The 18,526-nt window shown below is 40.4% G+C and overlaps 2 protein-coding genes across 3 annotated transcripts in view; one reads left to right on the forward strand and one right to left on the reverse strand.

The window, feature by feature from the left end:
- Positions 1–364: 364 nt before the first annotated feature.
- On the forward strand, positions 365–7,776 carry r3hcc1 (R3H domain and coiled-coil containing 1). The gene is made up of 8 exons (XM_044024343.1): positions 365–907; positions 1,368–1,505; positions 1,892–2,453; positions 3,897–4,072; positions 4,328–4,398; positions 4,492–4,587; positions 5,883–6,023; positions 7,469–7,776. The coding sequence occupies exons 1-7, from the start codon at positions 864–866 to the stop codon at positions 5,990–5,992; spliced, it is 1,197 nt and encodes a 398-aa protein (XP_043880278.1). The 5' UTR covers positions 365–863; the 3' UTR covers positions 5,993–6,023; positions 7,469–7,776.
- Positions 6,153–18,526, reverse strand: part of loxl2a (lysyl oxidase-like 2a) — a 39,291-nt gene continuing 26,917 nt past the window's right edge. For both annotated transcript variants that reach the window (XM_044024341.1, XM_044024342.1), the window contains 8 exons: positions 17,626–17,777; positions 17,374–17,541; positions 13,865–14,030; positions 12,392–12,632; positions 11,429–11,544; positions 11,175–11,311; positions 10,832–10,943; positions 6,153–7,342 (listed from right to left, as the gene is read on the reverse strand). In XM_044024341.1, the coding sequence (XP_043880276.1) occupies positions 7,272–7,342; positions 10,832–10,943; positions 11,175–11,311; positions 11,429–11,544; positions 12,392–12,632; positions 13,865–14,030; positions 17,374–17,541; positions 17,626–17,777 (1,163 nt within the window). In that variant the 3' untranslated portion in view covers positions 6,153–7,271. The remainder of the gene's footprint in view (positions 7,343–10,831; positions 10,944–11,174; positions 11,312–11,428; positions 11,545–12,391; positions 12,633–13,864; positions 14,031–17,373; positions 17,542–17,625; positions 17,778–18,526) is intronic.

Here is an 18,526-nt window from a genome sequence, read left to right on the forward strand (position 1 = left end):
TATATTTGGATTGGATTGGAGAAATGGCACACGTTTTTCACCAGAGCTGGAACAAAGGAATAATCTGCTATGACAGAAAAGGGGGGGAAGGGGGAGAGAGTAAATATCAGTAAGTATAAATAAACCATTCCTCCTTATGTGTTGATGGCAAATATAAATAATGTGAAAATGTTTACAACTGCCACAACTATTTAAAAAAATGCAACTGAGTCATGAAAGCACTCGTCAAAAACATTCAATAAAGAGTCATTTTACTTAAGATACTCTAATTATGACCACATGACTGATGAAAAATTAGGATTTTTATTGTGAAAAAACAAACCGGATGTCGAGCTCTGCAAAAAGGAAAACAACATCTGCTTCCGGAAGCTAAACAATGCTAGCTAGCTCCTGTGTTGCTACTGGGCAGCTTGTGCATCTCTGTCACCAATAGTCCAAATTATTAACAACCCCAGGGTATAAATTCACGCTCCATCTTAACAGGGGTAAGCACAGTCAAATAACAAGTATTTATTAAGGTCGCGTTTACTCACGGACTTTAACCAATGTTGGCAGTATCTTTTCAGTATTGAAAATGAAAACAACATAACTTTTAATTGTGCTGCTCAACTAAGCTTTAACTAATACATGTACTCTTACTTTACAACCGTGGCTGCTAGCTCAAGTTATTAAAGTCACTGTAACATGCACATGCGGCTTAATTGTGCTTCATTTTAACGCTAAAGCTAAGTTTGGTAGATAAAACTTTGCACACAGTATCCAAGTCGTCAAGCAGGAACCGTATTCTTCTTTCCACCCTGGCGTTTCCCTGTTTCGACGGCACTTATCTCCCAAAGCAAGAACTTGAGTTTGTGCATCATGTCATGGATGAGCTGGAGACATACCAACAGAAGAGCCAAAGAGAGAGGTGAGGCTGCCTTCCTTAACAGAAGAACACTTTAACTGTCCAGCAGCCTTATTTCTACCAGTTAATTGGGTTTCTGAGTGTTTTCACTTGACTTTTCTTGTCCCAGCTCACAGTCACTAAAACATTTGAATTTCATTCAGTAAAACAATACTGGGTTACTTTTACAGGACAAAACAAGAAATTTGAGAAATCAATATTTCCAGGTTTGAAAAAAAAAAAAATCAACATTGTCTGATATTTTATGGAGCACTTAACCATAATGAAGTAACTTCCTTATGGCTTGATGTGACGTAAACCTTCCTGGATTTAAAGGGACCTTCATAAAGATGTGTACCTTTTTTCTTCTAATCTGTTACCAGTATAAAATAGCAAGACTTAACAGTGCCTCAATGTTGTGTTCAAGTATGAACACAAGAAAATAGATTCCTCATTATGATCCATTTCTTTTGTCCTCTTCCAGCGTGCTCCTGTTCCCGATTCTACCAAGCAGACTGCGGTACCTGATTCACAGGATCATTGAAGACTTGCCAGAGCTCACCACTTTCTCAGTAGGAGAAAGCTGGTGTCGCAGACTGGTGGTCTGCCATTCTGAGCTCAGGTAAAGAACACAGTAGACAAGTAGATCATATACATGGTGCTGGTCATCTTCTAATCAGTTATGATTTTAAATATTTCAGAGTTGTTTTAATCGCAATGTCTTATAAGATTTACTTCTTATTTCTCTATGGCAGTATACATTATAGCCAAAAATTACAGCCTTACAGGTTATACATGCATGTTTTTGACATACATTTATAGCTACAATTTTCAGGAACACTTTACAGAGAGTGCAGTACACTCTTCTGTAAAGTGTACTGCAGAAGAAGTACACTTTACAGGTACTTCTTCTGCATGAAGAAGTACCTTTAAAATGAAAGTGATACAAGTCATTAGTGGCTAATTCAAGCTATTGTATTATTAAAAATGTTGGTTTTGTTTGTGCAGGGCTGAGCTAGATGAAGATGCCAACTTGGAGAGCAACAACAGCTTATGTGAAGAGCCCGGAAGAGGTAGGGAGGAGGTGGAAGGGGTTGCTAAACCTAAATCATCAACCCCGTCACGGAGCAGAGGACCGAAGAGGCCAGACAAACCCCTTTACATTCCCAGAGCTGCTCGGGAAAGACTGTCCCAGCATCCATCACAACAATCCACAGTGTGTAAAGAGTTACCAAGTCCTGCATCTAGTAGCTGTAGCTGCATGGGCAGTTCATCTGATTCTTGCTCCTGCTGTGAAACTCCAGAGTACACTGAGCTATCCAGACAGGAGTCCCTCCCCATAGCAAATCATACTGAAGACAGTTCAGCGTATTGTCCTCTGGAAGAGAAAGAAAAGTTTGCACTGAAGCCACATGAAGACGAACCCCATGAGTGGGACCAGACTGTGTCTCGCTTCACTGACATGACTTTGGAGGAGGCTGTGAAAGATGAAGATGACCTTGATTGTGTGTCGTATAGCACCCAGGCAGAAGAAGACAAAGGCACAGAAACAGATGATGTAATTGCAGAGGTAAGTTAGCATACACTTCATTTTCACCATGTTTATTAATGGCATTGAAAATTAAAGGCAAGATCCTCCAAAAAAAAGTCACACACTCAAACAATTTGCCACCTTAAGCTTGATCACATCATGCATTGGCCAAGGCAGCGAGAAGACCCGGGTTCGAGCCCCGGTTGGAACAAGGGCCTTTTCTTGCATGTTCTATCCGTGTGTGCGTGGGTTCTCTCCGGGTTCTCCGACAGTCCAAAAACATGCAATGTGGGGATTCTGAATTGGACACTCTAAATTGACCGTAGGAGTGAGTGTGAGAGTGAATGGTTGTTTGTCTCTAGCTGTGTGTGGCCCTGCGATGGACTGGCGAACTGTCCAGGGTGTACCCTGCCTATCGCCCGATGTAGCTGAGATTGGCACAGCACCCCCCGCGACCCTCTGGTGGAGGATAAAGCGGTAGATGATGACTGATGACCGTTAACAACACTATTGTGCTAGCTATTTCAAAGACATAATTCTCCTACAACTATTCTTCAGCGCACAACACGAGTAAGCAGTCTTTGTCTTTTGGTCATTCCGAAATCTGATCCAGTAATTTTGAAACTATCTGACGATACAGATGCTGAGTATCGTATCGGCTCATCCCAAATAATGATAACTGAAAGCTATCATCATTTCTCCTACATGCTGGAAAGGGAAGTAAAGTGAGAGAGTTTCAGCTGTAATGTCCAAATTCACCAGTAGATGTTGCTATAATCCTACACACTTCAAGCCTTCTCCAGTACATCTCAAATATTGTTAATAGGATTAACGTCTGGACTGAAAATGGTGTCTCATGCTCCCTGAATCATTCATTCATAATTAGAAACTCATTGAATCCTCGTATTATCATCCTAGAATATGCCTGAAAAACCTGATCATTCAGTATATGTAGGTAGTCAGCTGACCACATTTAGACCTGACCAACTAAAGCAACCCCTGATCTTCACACTGACCCCACAGTCTTGTACAGTAGGCACTAAATGAAATATTAGAATATGTGACATTTTTTTTGGTTGGAGTTTGTATGTTCTCCTCACATGTGGGTGGATTCTTTCCTGGTACTCATGCAGATTAGGTTAACTGGACACTAAACTTGACCATAGGTGTGAATGTGAGAGCGAATAGTAGTTCCGTCTCTGTATGTTGGCCCTGCGATCACTGGTAGTCCTGGCTTGTATGACGCCCCGTAATTTGCATTGAAAATACAATATATTAATTACACAATGAAGACTCTATGTAGAGAAAACAAATGAACAACAGAGTTTATATCAAGTAATGTTATCTTATTTTATCACGCACATTCCATAATGTGTAATATAAACATTTAAATACATGTATTAACCTTATACAGTATTAGCCTTACTGAGCGGCCATGGCAATTGTTTGCATCATCTAATTATTTTGTGTTTGTCTCATCAGATCAAGGTCCATCTGAAAGAGGCTGTGTCCTTTTTCATTGAGCACGTCCACAATGACTTCTCTGTTTATGAGACCGTGGCCGTTACCCCAAATGAGTTTCGCCATGTGATTGAGATATATGACTTCCCGTCCATGTTCAAAACAGACGACCTCCTGGATGCTTTCAACGACTTCAGGTGTGAGCACAGAGTTCAGATCCTCATACTGTCAGTTAGCCGTCTTCACGGTGGATTTACAAACGTAAATCCACAAACGTAAATTTACAAACGTAAATCCACCGTGTCTTCAGCAAGGAGAGAAGTTTTCTTAAAGATTTATAAAACATTATATAAATTAATTAATAATTAAATAAAATGACCTCAAAAATTGTTCCAGGCAATAAAAATGTAACTATGATTCAATGTTAACAAGTGTACTGCTGTTTGTCTCAGTGATGGTGGAATGAAGATCACGTGGGTGGACAACACACACGCCCTGGGTATCTTTTCCAGTGAGTCAGCAGGTATGAGCTCCCTACAATGGGTTTGAGGTGAACAGACAATGTATGTGACTGAAAATGTACTACTATCTTAATTCTTCACCGGGTCACATGCAGCACTCCATGCCCTCTCCATATGCCATCCACTGCTGAAGACACGATCTCTGGCTGAAGGGAGTAAGAAATCCAAAGGCAAGGCCCTGAGACGAGCAGGTACGAGACTCAAGTTGTTCAATTGCTGTTGTCGTGTCTTTCAGAATAGAATGTCCAACATGCACAATTCTGGAAACAAATATTAGCAATGTAAGGCCACAGTTAGAGAACTGATGTCTTAAAGGTGATATATGTAAGAACATAAAATAAAGTGACCCCAGGGACTGAGGAAAATGTGTTCAATTGAAATACTGGCTTAGCTGATAATGGTTCAGCTAGTATATTTACAAATTTGCAGGCTGCAAACCCACCGCCAACCACACAATCATGCAGTTCATAGCACTTCAACACGTGGGGTGTCAGTAGAGTAAGCAGAGAGCCGCTAGCTGACCAATAGCCACCTAAAAACCCTCAGAACCATTTTAAAAATGTCTTGACTGGAGGAAAAGAAAAATGAGGGTCTGTGTTTGAGATGTGTTAATATCATGGTTCTCAAACTGTGTTGTGTGTACCACCAGTGGTACGCAAGCTTCCTATGGCGGTACTCATGCCAGTGTCTCCTTGAGAAAGACACTTAAGCCCACATTTCAGTGTGTGTATGGGTGTGAAAGGGTGAATGGCATAACTGTATTGTAAAGCAGCTTTGAGCGATTATCAAGACAAGAAAAGTGTTTGAACACTCCATCATTTTCTTGACTGTTAACTGTTGTGTTTTCTGGAACCTCGGGAGTGTCAGGATGTCATGTATACAACGACTACGTTGTAATTACAAGTTCATGGGTTTTACTTGCGAGTAGCTGTTGAAACAGCTTGCTGCTGTGTAGTGGGAGGAAGTTGGTCAAAACGTGCAGCTGCAGGGGAAACAAACAAAGATCCTTCTTTGCATAAAAAGGCTTCAGACCAGTAACATGACTTGCATTTGTGTTGATGGCAAAACAGAATCAACAAGCTCATTAAAAAGGCTCTAAGATGCCAGATGCACTTGAAGTAATTCTAGGACAGAGGATGAAGACCAAATCATAATCAAGCTGCTCCTTGAAGTCATCCCTTAAATAATGTTGTCACTTTCTGTTGTACTTTGTACGTTTTAGATCTTATTTTTAATTTATTTGATTGTATTGTACAAATCATTTTCCATCACCTGGGGATTAATAAAGTTCCTCTTATGTGATCTAATGTCTCACTGGCATTAGTTTCATTTTGGTCTGGCATGTGTGCTGAACTGTCATACGTTTTGCATTTTAGAGCTTAAAGCAAAAATGATTTTCCCTTTTTACATTCTTTTGTGGCTAATATTTACTTTGGAAAACGTTGCAACTTATTAGATATTTTGTTTCCGTGCCTGCGTCATCCAGAGTTTATCCAGCCAGTAAAAGAGCGTCCCAGGACAGACTGCGCTGTTGCCAGGCGGATGGTGACCAGAGCTCTGGGGCTGCAGGGACAAGGCAGAGTGATGCGATACTGAAGACTGGTGCTTATGCTGCTGGGATGTCCAGGTAAATGGACTAATGCAAGATATTAACACATTACAGCCACCACAGTGGCTGTGATTTCTTCTGTTAAAAGTTTAAATTGTAAAGTGAAGGTGTGTTTCTAATGATGTAACTGTTAATTACTGCTGTCTCTCCACTTTAACTTTGCATTTATTTTGAACATTCTTCATATAAATTGAAAATTCACCCATGCATACAAAATAAAAACAGCCAACAAATGACAAGTATTCTTTAAAAAAGAAAAGAAAAAAGAGGGATCACTGAGTCAGCGACATCAAAAAAGTAATTTACAATACATGTTCACACCCAAGTGTGGCTCTGACATTACACACCCACATTGTTAACATATTCCCTGATGGTAATAATTTATCAAAAGTAAAAGAATAAAGCTAAGGAGATGTCGTATGAAGATGAAAATGTGTGTCTACCGTAACAATCAAGAACAAAATCAATAAATAAAACATTTTCATCGGTGAACACAAGTATGTGGAGCGCCAAATTAAAGAAGCAAGAAGCACTGTCCCTCTCAGCTTAATAATGATGTGAATTTAAGACTGAAAATCCATCACAGGTCGTCAAAACTACTAAAGGAACCAGGTCCAAGCAAGTGTTGGCATAAATAAATCAACTGTATTCAGTAGATAGTGAATTCAACACCAGGGTGACCCTGACAGAAAATGAAAAAATACATCCAGCTTTCATTTATGTATATTAGAGTTGTGTTTACAATTTGTAGAAAGTTGAATACAGATGATCTTTGACTTATTTGTTGTATTGTTGCCTTAGATTGTGTTCTTGGCTTCTCGTGAAGTCCAGAACTATGAGATTCATTAAAAAAAAACATACAGTGCAAGATTCTTGCAGCACCAGTTTCAGCACCATACTGTTTTCATCCTTCCCAAATAAGCTCCACTGATAGGTAAATAAAAAGCAGGTTTTTCATTGAAGACTAGAAAGGGACTTTTCTTTGACTCGGTTAATTGAATAAATAAGATCTCCCATAAAGCACCAGGTCAAAACCTTGAATTCACTAAAAAGACGAGTGAGTCTGAGACATAACGTCTTATACAGCTGAATGTGGTTTAATACACTTAGAAAGCAAGCAATAATTGTCCTTTGTTCAAGTGGAGCTCAACATCAGTCCAGCACAGCTCCAAGGGAGTGAAGCTGCACACCCCCTCTAGTGGTTGTCAGATATTCTTAATGCCATTCCTATTGTTCGTCTGTCCGTCTGTGTTGTCCATCTCTGGTCTACCTGTGTGAAAGCTGGTTGGTCAGGAGTCCAGGGAACATGTCGTCTGTTTCCGAACTCATTGAGCCACCTGTGAGGTCAGAGAGAATGAGAACATTTAAAGTCTAACACATCTAAGCTTAAGATTGGGGTTAACACAAACGTTTGGAAAGCAACCTTTTAGAACATCATCTTACATTCGGTTTGTTTTTTACAGAAAGGCCCAGCATCACACGTCCAGTTAGCAATGGCCACAGAGGGTTCACCATCAACAATAACACTGTCATCCTGCCACCACGTGTCTGCCTCATCGCCGCATGTCATCTGCCCTGCTCAAGGGACCTTCATCAACAGACTAGAGCTGCAGCTAACGATTATATTCATAATCGATTCATCTGTTGAGTATTTTCTCAAACCTGGAAATCTTTCTCAAATGTCTTGTCTTGTCCACAAATGAAAATCATTCAGTTTTAATGATTTCTTTGTTAGGTGGAGCAAAGAAAACAGAAAATATTGACATTTAAGACGCTAAAACGATAAGAATTCTTGTTTTAATAATGAAAAAAAGCCTCAAACGGATACGTCGATTATCAAAATAGTTGACGTTTCAACTCTGATCCCTGACTTTTGGACATTAGTGTTGATGTTCCTGTTTTTCCTTGTGTTACACATAAATAATAAGACAAATATACTTCAGTATTGACAAGGCAATGCAGTATGAAACACTCAAACTAGAGACGCTCATATTCTTGCTTTGATTTAATTGCATGTTGCCTTAAAAGTGAAATGCGTTTCATAGTTTGCTAATTTTCGGGCAGGTTTCTTTTTGTTTACTCCTGGCCCATAATTCTATCATTGCATTATTCTGTCTACGAAGCAAATGATAAACTGATTATTAACAGCCCTACGGACAAATGTAGTGTAGATGCATTAGCAAAAGCCAGCATTTCCACCACATTATACTGGACTTTATATATATATTTTTATGTTTATCTTCATTTTAAAAAAACGTTTTATTATTTAAAACAAATTGCAAGATGTTCAGGTCTTCATATTTATTTGAATAATCGAAATAGACAGTAGCTCAGGATTGTTACGTTATGCTACTGAAAATAATAGAAGATTTCAGAAGTAACCAGTTTAAATTTGCCACTGGAAGTTTGAATGTCGATGTTACTGTAATTCAGTACTTTTTAAACTGGTATAAACTGATGTTTAAAAATGTCGGTGTGTTATTAAAGAAGCATGTGGAAAAGAAACAGTGGTTTCAGTGTAATGCGGCGGCATGGTGGTGCAGTGGTTAGTAGTGGTAAGCTACTAACTGTTGCCTCACAGCAAGAAGGTGCTGGGTTCAATTCCTGGTCTGGGACCTTTCTGTGTGGAGTTTGCCTTTTCAGAGAGAGCCATTATGTGTGGCTCTCGAACTCCCTATCACTCTCACTCACCTGTCAACCCTCATCTTCCTACAGGTCAATATTATGACTACTGTCAAAAAACACTATCAACCAACTCATATTTGGAGAGAGACTCGGGAGAAACCCTAGCCACAAAGGGATGTTTGAAATTCAAGTGATTTTGTTTGACAACTGATCTTTAGCGCCTTGATTTGATTTGTTCATTACCACAATGGCCGTCACCTCATCTGCAGTATTATATTGTAAAATACTTTAGACTTGATTGTACCATTGAATGAATAAAGCTCCATTTCCCCAGCACTTTAGCCGCCATTCCAATTCATGTACACCTGCTCATTAATGCAATTTACCTCTTGAACCAGCCGTTCCAGAGGTCAGGAGCTTCAGCTAATGCTCACATCAAACATCACGTCTGAGAAACAAAAGAGTCAGAAAGTCTACAGATAACCACTCTTTGCAACTGTGGTGAGTGGGAAATACATCCCAGAATGCATGGCACAGTGGACATGCTCCCACATCAGGTTCTTCCACTGGTATTAGCCAAGACCAAAAATGTGAGACTGCAGTGAGCAGAGACTGGGAAAACAGCCTGGTCTGATGGGTGTGGATTTGTGCTGAGGTTGCAGATTGTGTGGTCACAGTGGACAAGCATGAATCCATGGACCAAGTCTGGCCTTGACTGTGTCAACCGTCAAGGCTGCTGGTCGTGGTTTAATAGTGTGGGAAATGTTCTCCTGACACACTTGGGCCTAGTTGTGTGGTAAAAGTAATGTCACTCAACGTGTTCATCCCTTTATGGCCACAGTTTACTACAGTAGAACTTTTTTCATAGTGTAACAAAGCTTTTATTATTGTAACCTTTATTTAACCAGGAATAAATATTCATTGGAATTAAGAAATCTCTTTTGCAAGAGTGTTCTGGCCAAGACGGGCAGCAGTAAATAGGCCAGGGCACACATACAAACACTCAAGTGTACACAAACAAAATAAAGCAAATTAGTAGTGCAATAATAGTGGGATGTAAAAGCATATCATCTAAAAAATATTTAATAGTCTCCAGATATGAAGCAGACCCAAGATGGATCTATGCTGTAAAAAATGAAAATATGTACTGGTGTAATTGACTTGAATTCAGTGTATTTATCAAGTCACACCATTTTATGGACTTATTTACTTATTAAGGCTGAAAATACTTGTTTCACTGTATTTTTTCTTGTTTCAAGAAAACTTAACAAGTGTAATTTTCTTGCTGCACTGGCAGATCATTTTGCTTGAAACCAGTAACTTTCCCCTTCTAGTGGTTATATTTTCTTGGGGGTTTTTTAGGCATTTTTTGCAGTGTATAAATTAAGATGTGCCAGTGTTTGGATTTGCGAGTGGACAAGTCAGACAAGTCAGACCACCCAACACTAACATACAAAACAGTTTCCAGCTTTGAGAAGACCCATACATAAATGTTGTAGTAACAAGCTTCTTTTTGGCCTCAAAGGACAGAGGGACAGAGTTTAAACAAGTTTTAAATCATTCAAATTAGACTGAATAGTGTTAAAAAGCAAGCTGGGAGAGACATTAATTAAATTAAATTATAAAAGACATTGTTCACATTTTTGATATATAGAATAAAAAGAAGCGGTCCTAGGACCAACCTCTGGGGGACACCATTAGTTACTGTAGACCAATTGGAAGAGGTCATTATTCAAACAGCCAACTGTTTTCTGAAAGACCAATCAATACTAGTGAGTCTCTGCATCAGTATTTTGTGAAGCTTTTTTAATAAGTTATAATGCAAACTAATTAAATATTCAGGTTTATTTGAAGTATTAAAACATTATCGACACCGACTTTGCCAAATGCACCCGGGCACTCGTTCTCAATATGTCTGGAGGAACGGATTTCAGCCTCTTTATAAAATACTCACCTCATAAAATCAACGGTCTCTTAAGTCTTTTGGTACGTTTGTGTCACTTAAACCAGAATGAAGGGTTCCAAACACAGAAGTCACAAAATAACACGTTTGAACTTACTGATAGAGGCAGCAGTGTTGCCTGTGTCTGCTGTGAGCGTGTTTGTGAAGTCTGTGTTGATAATGTGCTAATACCTATAACCTATGGCTTTAATTCATTTAAACAGGAGATCAGGATGCTCGAAGGATGACTAAGTCTCACCTATACGACAGTTGTATGTCCATATCCTTTGTCCGTCGTACCGAGAGCGACACTTCATTATGTTGTTGGTATAATCTGACTCTGCAACTTCATAGTTGGGGTTTATCACAATCTGGGAGAAAGAGAGAGAGAGAAAAACAGATAATGCAGGTTTAGTGATTAACAGAACGCTGCCACAGATGATTTTTAGTGTAGGAGTTAAGGAGTTATTGAATAGCTTCAGTCTCCATCAGACACTTCATGCCAAAGCGAAGCACATGCAGAGACATGGAACGTGGTTGTTTGGTCTATAAAACCACACTGGCTGGAGATGAGATGATCTTTCCTGCAGCAGCAGACTCACCTGCAGGATGTAGTCGCCGGGCTTCACGTCTGTGATGTCGATCCACTGACAGTCGATGTCGTGTCTGTAGGTGTCCCAGCAGCCAACTGTGATTCCTTGTGCCCCAAAGTTCGCACACTCATACCTTTTCTGGATACCTGTTAATATCAAAATGAAATGGAAATTATGTTATGAATACAGATGTAGTACAGAAGCACAACTCTACACAAAACTACAATCTGTCGTAAAATAAGAAGAAAGGAGTTTGTATTCACCCTCATCACAATAGGTGTCTTCCAGGCAGAAGCTGGCTTTGTGTCCCTCCGCCACTTTAGTTCCGTTTAAACTCATGAGGTCGTAGTGGGTGAAAACCTCCATACTATGGTAATGTCTATGCAGGACAAAGAAAAAGAACAACCCAAAAGTTTATTTACAGCACCAGTACAGAGGGGAGGACCTGACTTTCTAAACAGATACACACACATACCATGTTATATAAAAAGAAAACATCAGGTTTAAAAGTGTAGTGTGTAACTTTTAAATAGAAACAAATGTGAATCTCTATCTCTCTGGATCGCAGGGTTTGGTTTCCCTGTCTCTTGTGACATTTCCATGTCACAACTGATGGAGGGAAGGCAGACGCACAACAGCCACGTAGCACCAGTAACAGGTGACGCCTGCATAAAAAACGCCCAAGAAATGCCCAAGTAGATGCCAAATATAATATATACTATACTATACATATTTTATTCACAATCACCATTTTGGCTTCTCACAATCATCTGATATTGGAAATCCATGCTCAACCAATAGAACACAAAATAGTGTTCCTTAAACAACTGCCGGTCCAACTGCCAGAACTGTATGTTCAACTAGAGCTGCTGCTGTTCTTGCACCATGCAGCTCCAACGTGACGACTAACACTACGTTAAAAGACAGGCATACAACACGTATCAATCAAAGTATCATGGAAACAAAGGCCAAAGCATAGAGCTCTCTGTGGATGTGTGTGATATGGTGCTTTTCCACTACATAGTCCCGGCACGCCTCGCCTCGACTCCACAGGGTTTGGTGTGGTTTTCCCATTACTATAGTACCTCCTCAACATCATCATAGCACAGCTGCATGAAACTGCAGCTGAGAGAGAGACTGTGGAAGAGCGGGGGTACAGATAGGTATGTCATGATGCAGCAGTCTTTTATAAAAAAGCAGCATTGAACATACACTGTCGCTCTCACCTGTGACATTCATGCCAAACCCAGGAATGGTGTGCTGCCCGTGGCCTGAAGTCTGACAGGCCATTGTTGTGGATCTGGGAGGAGAAGCGCAGTAGACGGCGGTAGGAGCTGGGGTCGGCTTTGTCTGCGGTTTTGGAAAGACAGCTCTCCTCATGGGCACACTGCAGCGCGTACATGGGCCTGTCCTCCAGGTACGTGGTCTGCTCTACGACCGGAGCATTGAGGACCAAGTCTGGGGCAGCTGAGAGAGACAGACCATGGTTTATAAGTTTATATCAGAGACTGTATTCGGGAGGGGAAAAGCTTGGTGAACAGAAACTGGTAAAATAATCAATTCGCATTGACCTCAGATTTCACATTTGTGCTGTGTCATGTTTTCAGAGGCTCTATTCATTTTGGCGCTCTTTAGCAGGTCAAATGCATCTCTATATTGGGGTTAAGCGTGGAGATGGACTTGGCCAGTCTTGCTGCATGATGAAGGATCTCCCCATCGTCTTAAAATTGGCAGACAAAATGTTTCTGTAGACTTCTGAGTTCATGGTGCTGCTGCCATCATGTGTTACATCATCAATGAAGATTAATGAGCCCATGCCAGAAGAAGCGATGACATGACCTCCAACATGCTTCACGGATGATATTGTATGTTTGGGATTATGAGCAGATCATTTCTTTCTCCAAACTTTAGTCTTTCCATCACTTTGGTAAGAGTTCATCTTTGTCTCATTAGTCCATAAAACTTTTTGAGGCTCGTCTTTGTACTTTAAGGGAAATTTCAGCCTGGCCTTTCTATTCTTCTTGGTAATGAGTGGTTTTCCATCTTCTGGTGCAGCCTCTGTACGTTGTTCATGAAGTCTTCTGTGATACCTTCACTCCTGCCCTCTGGAGGTTGTTGCTGATATCACTTACAGTTGTTTTAGGCTCTTTCTTTACAGCTTTCACAATGTTTCTGTCATCGACTGCTGACGTTTTCCTTGGTCTACCTGTTGGACATGTGTTGCTGAGTACACCAGTGGTTTCTTTCTTCTTTAGGACATTCCAAATGCTTGTACTGGCTGTGGTCAATGTTTGTGCAAAGGTTCTGATTGATTTCCCATCTTCTCTCAAATTCACAATAGCTCGTTTTTCACCCATGGACAGCTCTCTGGTTTCATGTTGGTTCCACTTCTAAATGCAGTCTGCACATGCAAAACCTATCCTACCCAATCTGAACTGAGCGTAGACATTCTGTGCTATTTATTGTTTGAATAAACAATGTAATAAGACACACCACACCTGTCAGTCGATTGTTCCAATACTTTTGCTCTCATATTCATCTTTTGATGTCAAACCCAAATTTTTTCAGACTATGGCAAAAATAAAGGGATTGGCCTCACTGTTCTAATACTATAGGAGGACACTGTAGCTCTTGTAGTTTTAACTCTTTAACCATTCAACAGTATACTTGTTTGCTACTTGTATCCTGAATGTTCTTACCCTGAGTGCATGAGACACCAGCAGCGAAGCGTCCACCTCCTTTGGGACAGATTGTGTGTTTCCCGTGATGTAGGCACTGATCCAGGGTCAGCTCTGTTCCTGAACACCTCACACCACTCATCACCACTGCATCAGAGGAGGAATCTCCCTGCCAGTACCACGTCTCCTACAGAGAGAGGTTATCAATGATTAAAATCAGTGTATACAGGTGGAATGATAAGCTGGTTATCTGAGACACCGCGATGTGCCACCCAGAGATTAAGGAAACAAAATGTTACATTTAAATACTTGCTTCACTGATAACAAAAGTTCAGCCAAAATATTTACAAAATACATTTTTATTAGTTTTATTAGTTGAGTGTTACGGGCAGCAGAGCAAGCAGAGAGTGTCGGAAATACTGAAAGATGTCAAACCTAAAAAGCCTCACTACTCCTCTCAAAAACGTCTCACCAGGAGGAGAAGAATTATTTTCTCCTGGACAGAGGACGTCAGCCAAGATTAGCGAAGACTTTCTCTCCCACTCCCTCATACACTTTGTTGGTGGATATTTAACACGTATAACATCTTTAGTCCATTATTATCAGGTGATAATCGTCTGCTGCTGCTCTACAGCAGACACACTTGTGTTAGCGTCTGTGCATAAACAAAGAGCAGGATCTTGTATCGCTATTTTGGCCAATCTGGCAAATTCCCTGAATCACAGTCCTGCTTTGCTTTAAAGTATGATTGCAGTAACCATTGAAAAAACTTGAAAAAGTAGTTTTTGTGCATATTTTACATAGATCACCTTTGACCTAGAGAAAACGGACCTAGAGACCGAGAGAACCCTAACCCTATGTGAACCCGAACCCTGGTTTTGTGCTTCTTGTGTGCGAAGGCAAATACATGAAAAGGATTGTGTTACATTAGACAGATCGATGCTCCTCCCTGTTTCTAGTCTTTGTGAAGTCTCAGCCATGTTTACTGTCTGTAGCTTCATATTTAGTACACAGATGGGAGTAAAAAAAAAAAAAAAAGGGGGAATTTACCATGTCAAACTATGTCTTCAAATGTGAGGTGAGTCAGTCTCAAGTTACATGACGACATCTATTTATGCTCAAAGCAGCCATTTGAAGATGCTGCTCACAGTGTTTGGGAAAAGAAGATTTGCGTGTGACATAATCTTAATTTCCACCTGTATTTCATTTGCCGACACGTGATCGTAGTCATACCAAGAGGCAAATCTAATCAGAGTGTAAATGACTGTTATCCTCACAATCCTGACTCAGACTTGCTGCAAACCAAGGGGGGGAACTGTAAACTGTGAGAGAAACTCATACTTTCCATCTTCTTGGAATTAAGTGGAGGGCTCAAAAGAGCGAAACCAAGCTGAGGGATATGGATGTGGGAGGGTTTGCTGGTGGGTTGAGGACAGACAGACAGACAGACAGACAGACAGGCATACAGACATACAGTACAACAGTATAGTTTAAGCTCTGTGTCACTTGTTCCATCTGGTGGTGGGATTTGCCTGCAGAAACGTTTAAAAGTCAGACAGGAAAGAGTCTTGAGGGAACCGGTTTCCTCGCTGAGCTATGATAACAGGGAGCAGACTTTTATGACTCCTAAACCTGTTGTTACCATGGAAACTACTACGCAATGGCAACCTACTGCATGTGGCGATGAAGAGATATGATGATAGATTCCTACTGACCTGACTGATCTTTTTTGTCCACAGATGTGAACATTTGTCCTGGACTTTTTTTTATAAATGTCTGTCAATTCATTGTCAAATGAATTTAGACACTGTTGATAAAGTCTATCAGATCCACATGACTCTGTCTGTGTCTTGGGCCACCCAGCGATATTCCTGTGCTGCACACAGGAAGTGATTAGTCTTATATGAAGACAGACGGAGTAGGACTGAAAACACGAAAAAGTGAATAATGTAATGTAATGTAATGTAATGTAATGTAATGAATTGCAGAAAAAAATCCCTGTCCAGTTGAAGATGCCATGAAGACACAGCAAACAAATAACGTTACATCGCTTCTGTCCATGAAGACCAAACAGAAGCAGAATAATAACATCAAGACGATAACATACAAAAGGTTAAACACTGCAGCTTTAAAAATGTTGCTTTGCTTTTTTAAAGATTGATTCTGTGTTGAATGTTTTTACTGATTTGATTTAGCTCAGAATCACTCTCAAATTATGGCCTGTTATTTATGTTATGTTTATGTAGTCTGTTGACTATATTTGTTACCTTTCACATTAACTACATCCAACCTCAGCACTATGACGCAAAATGGCATCTTTTGCTGGGTTTATATGACATAATACTTATTATGACAGTTTTGAATCTTGTGCCTGGCAAACTAAAAAAAAATAAATAAATACAAAAAATAAAAATGAATAAAAAACTAGCAAACCTGCGCTAAAAACAAATTAAAACTCACTTAAAACAAAAACAAAAAGTCAAAACTAAAGCTAATGAAAAACCCAAAACTATTATAACCTCGGTAATAACAAGAAAGCAAAGACATGATGACATGTTTACATGCTGCTCCATCACTTACTGTATTTGTTCATGTGATAAACACAGGCCAAGTCACATTTAATAAACATAATGCTAGCTTTAGGGCACATTTGCATGATTCACACATACTTTGCAGAGTAATAAAATCTTCGACCACAAATGCCAGACTGGTGTTTGCCTTAAAGGGACAGTTCAGGCTTTTTGAAGTGTGGTTAGATGAGGTTACGACACAGCGAGCACACCGCGCCATGTGTGGACTCGCCTGGGAGCCAGACACGTGCACTCACTGAAACGCACTGCTGTCAGCAGCTCATTTCATCCACTAAACAAAGTGGCTAAAATCTGTAAAATGTTGCTTCTAAGCTGGACTCACGTGTACTGTATACGCTGAGTCAACACTCGATGGTGGCCTGGTCTGACACGTGGTAGTTTCTGTCATGACTAACTATGCAGCAAATGTTGATAATGGTGCAAAAGTGATGTGGATGTGACGTTCGCTATCTCTGCTATTGTTGGGTGCACTTTGTCCGACAAATGGGGAGAACAAACTTGACTTGGAAACTTGGAAGGTTGAAGATCGCTAAACCTCTGCAACGACCCTACAAAGCAGTTTGTCAACGCTTGACGTTGCACCATTAAGACATTTACTCACACACGTCCTGTCACTGCTTGACAGTGTGTGGGTCTGTCACTTGGTACTGGAGGTTAACTGAACACTGTCTTTTGTCTAGCAACATTTGCTAATGTTACTAAAGTGGTGGTGATGTTGTGTTCTCCAAGTTAAATAAGCCTGAAAAGAAAAATAATCATTCTCTTAATAAGATATATAGGTTAAATGACCACTAACAAGCTAAAGTATAGGACATTCTAAGGTATGTTGTATAATGTTAATGAAATAAAAACATTTCATTATAAGACACAAGTACAACGTTTCCCTTGTTATAAGGCACATTTCAGTCTGAAGGTGGCTGTATATTTACAAGTTAGTACCTGGAAGGCATTGCTGGCAAAGCCCAACCCCAGCTGCCTGCACACGACCATGGCCTCCATGGTCCCCCAGCTGTCACTGCACACTGTGCCCCACTGCAGAGTGCCATTCCTCTCCGCCAGGACCTCCACGCGACCCTCGTAGGGGTTACGACCACCGGCTAACCTCAGCTGAGGACAGAGGCAGACACATGCGTCTTACGGTGCTACAATCAAAACGTGTTTGATATCCATGCAGTCGATTGAGTAACTCACTCTGTTTTGGAAACCCATGGCAGGAACATGACACCTGACAGCTGCATCCTCCTCGTGGCTGCAGCCCACGGACTCACGATTGAAGAGGCACTCTGTCAGTGACTTCTCAAACCCAGAGCATTCCACCTCATTCATGTGGACCGGCCCAATCCCTGCAGGAAGATAATCCCAACAGGCACATTCAGTGTTTTCATTTTTGTTGAATTTACAATGTATATGTTTAAATAAAACAGGCTGGATACAGAAAATAGTCATCTATTTCTATTACTGCAAAGAACACAATTAAATGAGTTTGTTTTCTCAGTAGTTGTAGAAAAACACAGGCTGATGACTCCTAAGTGAAACACCAGCATCCTCGCTCTGCCAGAACAAATCTGTCCAAAGACAGATGTAAGATTTCCCCATGTTTCCTAGAATTTAATAGCAAAGGGAACAAGCAGTCATCAATGTCACATTAAGATGAGGCACTTGAGGCTTGTCTTCAGAGTTTCCACACTAACATTTGTGGATACTCCGGCCCTGCTACTGAGCAGGAGTGAGCTCAGAGACTTCCGTCAGACTGGCAGCGACTGAACAAGTATACATTTATGACAGCAAGAATGATTTCCAGGTTGACAGACATATGTATGTGTCGGTGTGTAATACATTATATGAAGTAAAACAATCTGTAGGCCAAGAGCAATGAACCCCAGTATTCTTAGAACTACATGAATATTATGCAAAGTGGTACATATTCATTATCTACCATACAAATCTGGGAACCACCACAGTATGCATGTTAAAAAAACCTTGTGGACTGTCCAACAAAGAATTCCTCCTCTGAAACTCATAAAGTGTATTTTTCTTTCCTGGAACAGTTTGTGCACTCCTGCGTTTTGATGTGAGAACAAAGCAGAGGCGA

Source organism: Solea senegalensis, linkage group LG4 (assembly GCF_019176455.1).
Source record: "Solea senegalensis isolate Sse05_10M linkage group LG4, IFAPA_SoseM_1, whole genome shotgun sequence".
NCBI classification, from domain to species: Eukaryota; Metazoa; Chordata; class Actinopteri; order Pleuronectiformes; family Soleidae; genus Solea; species Solea senegalensis.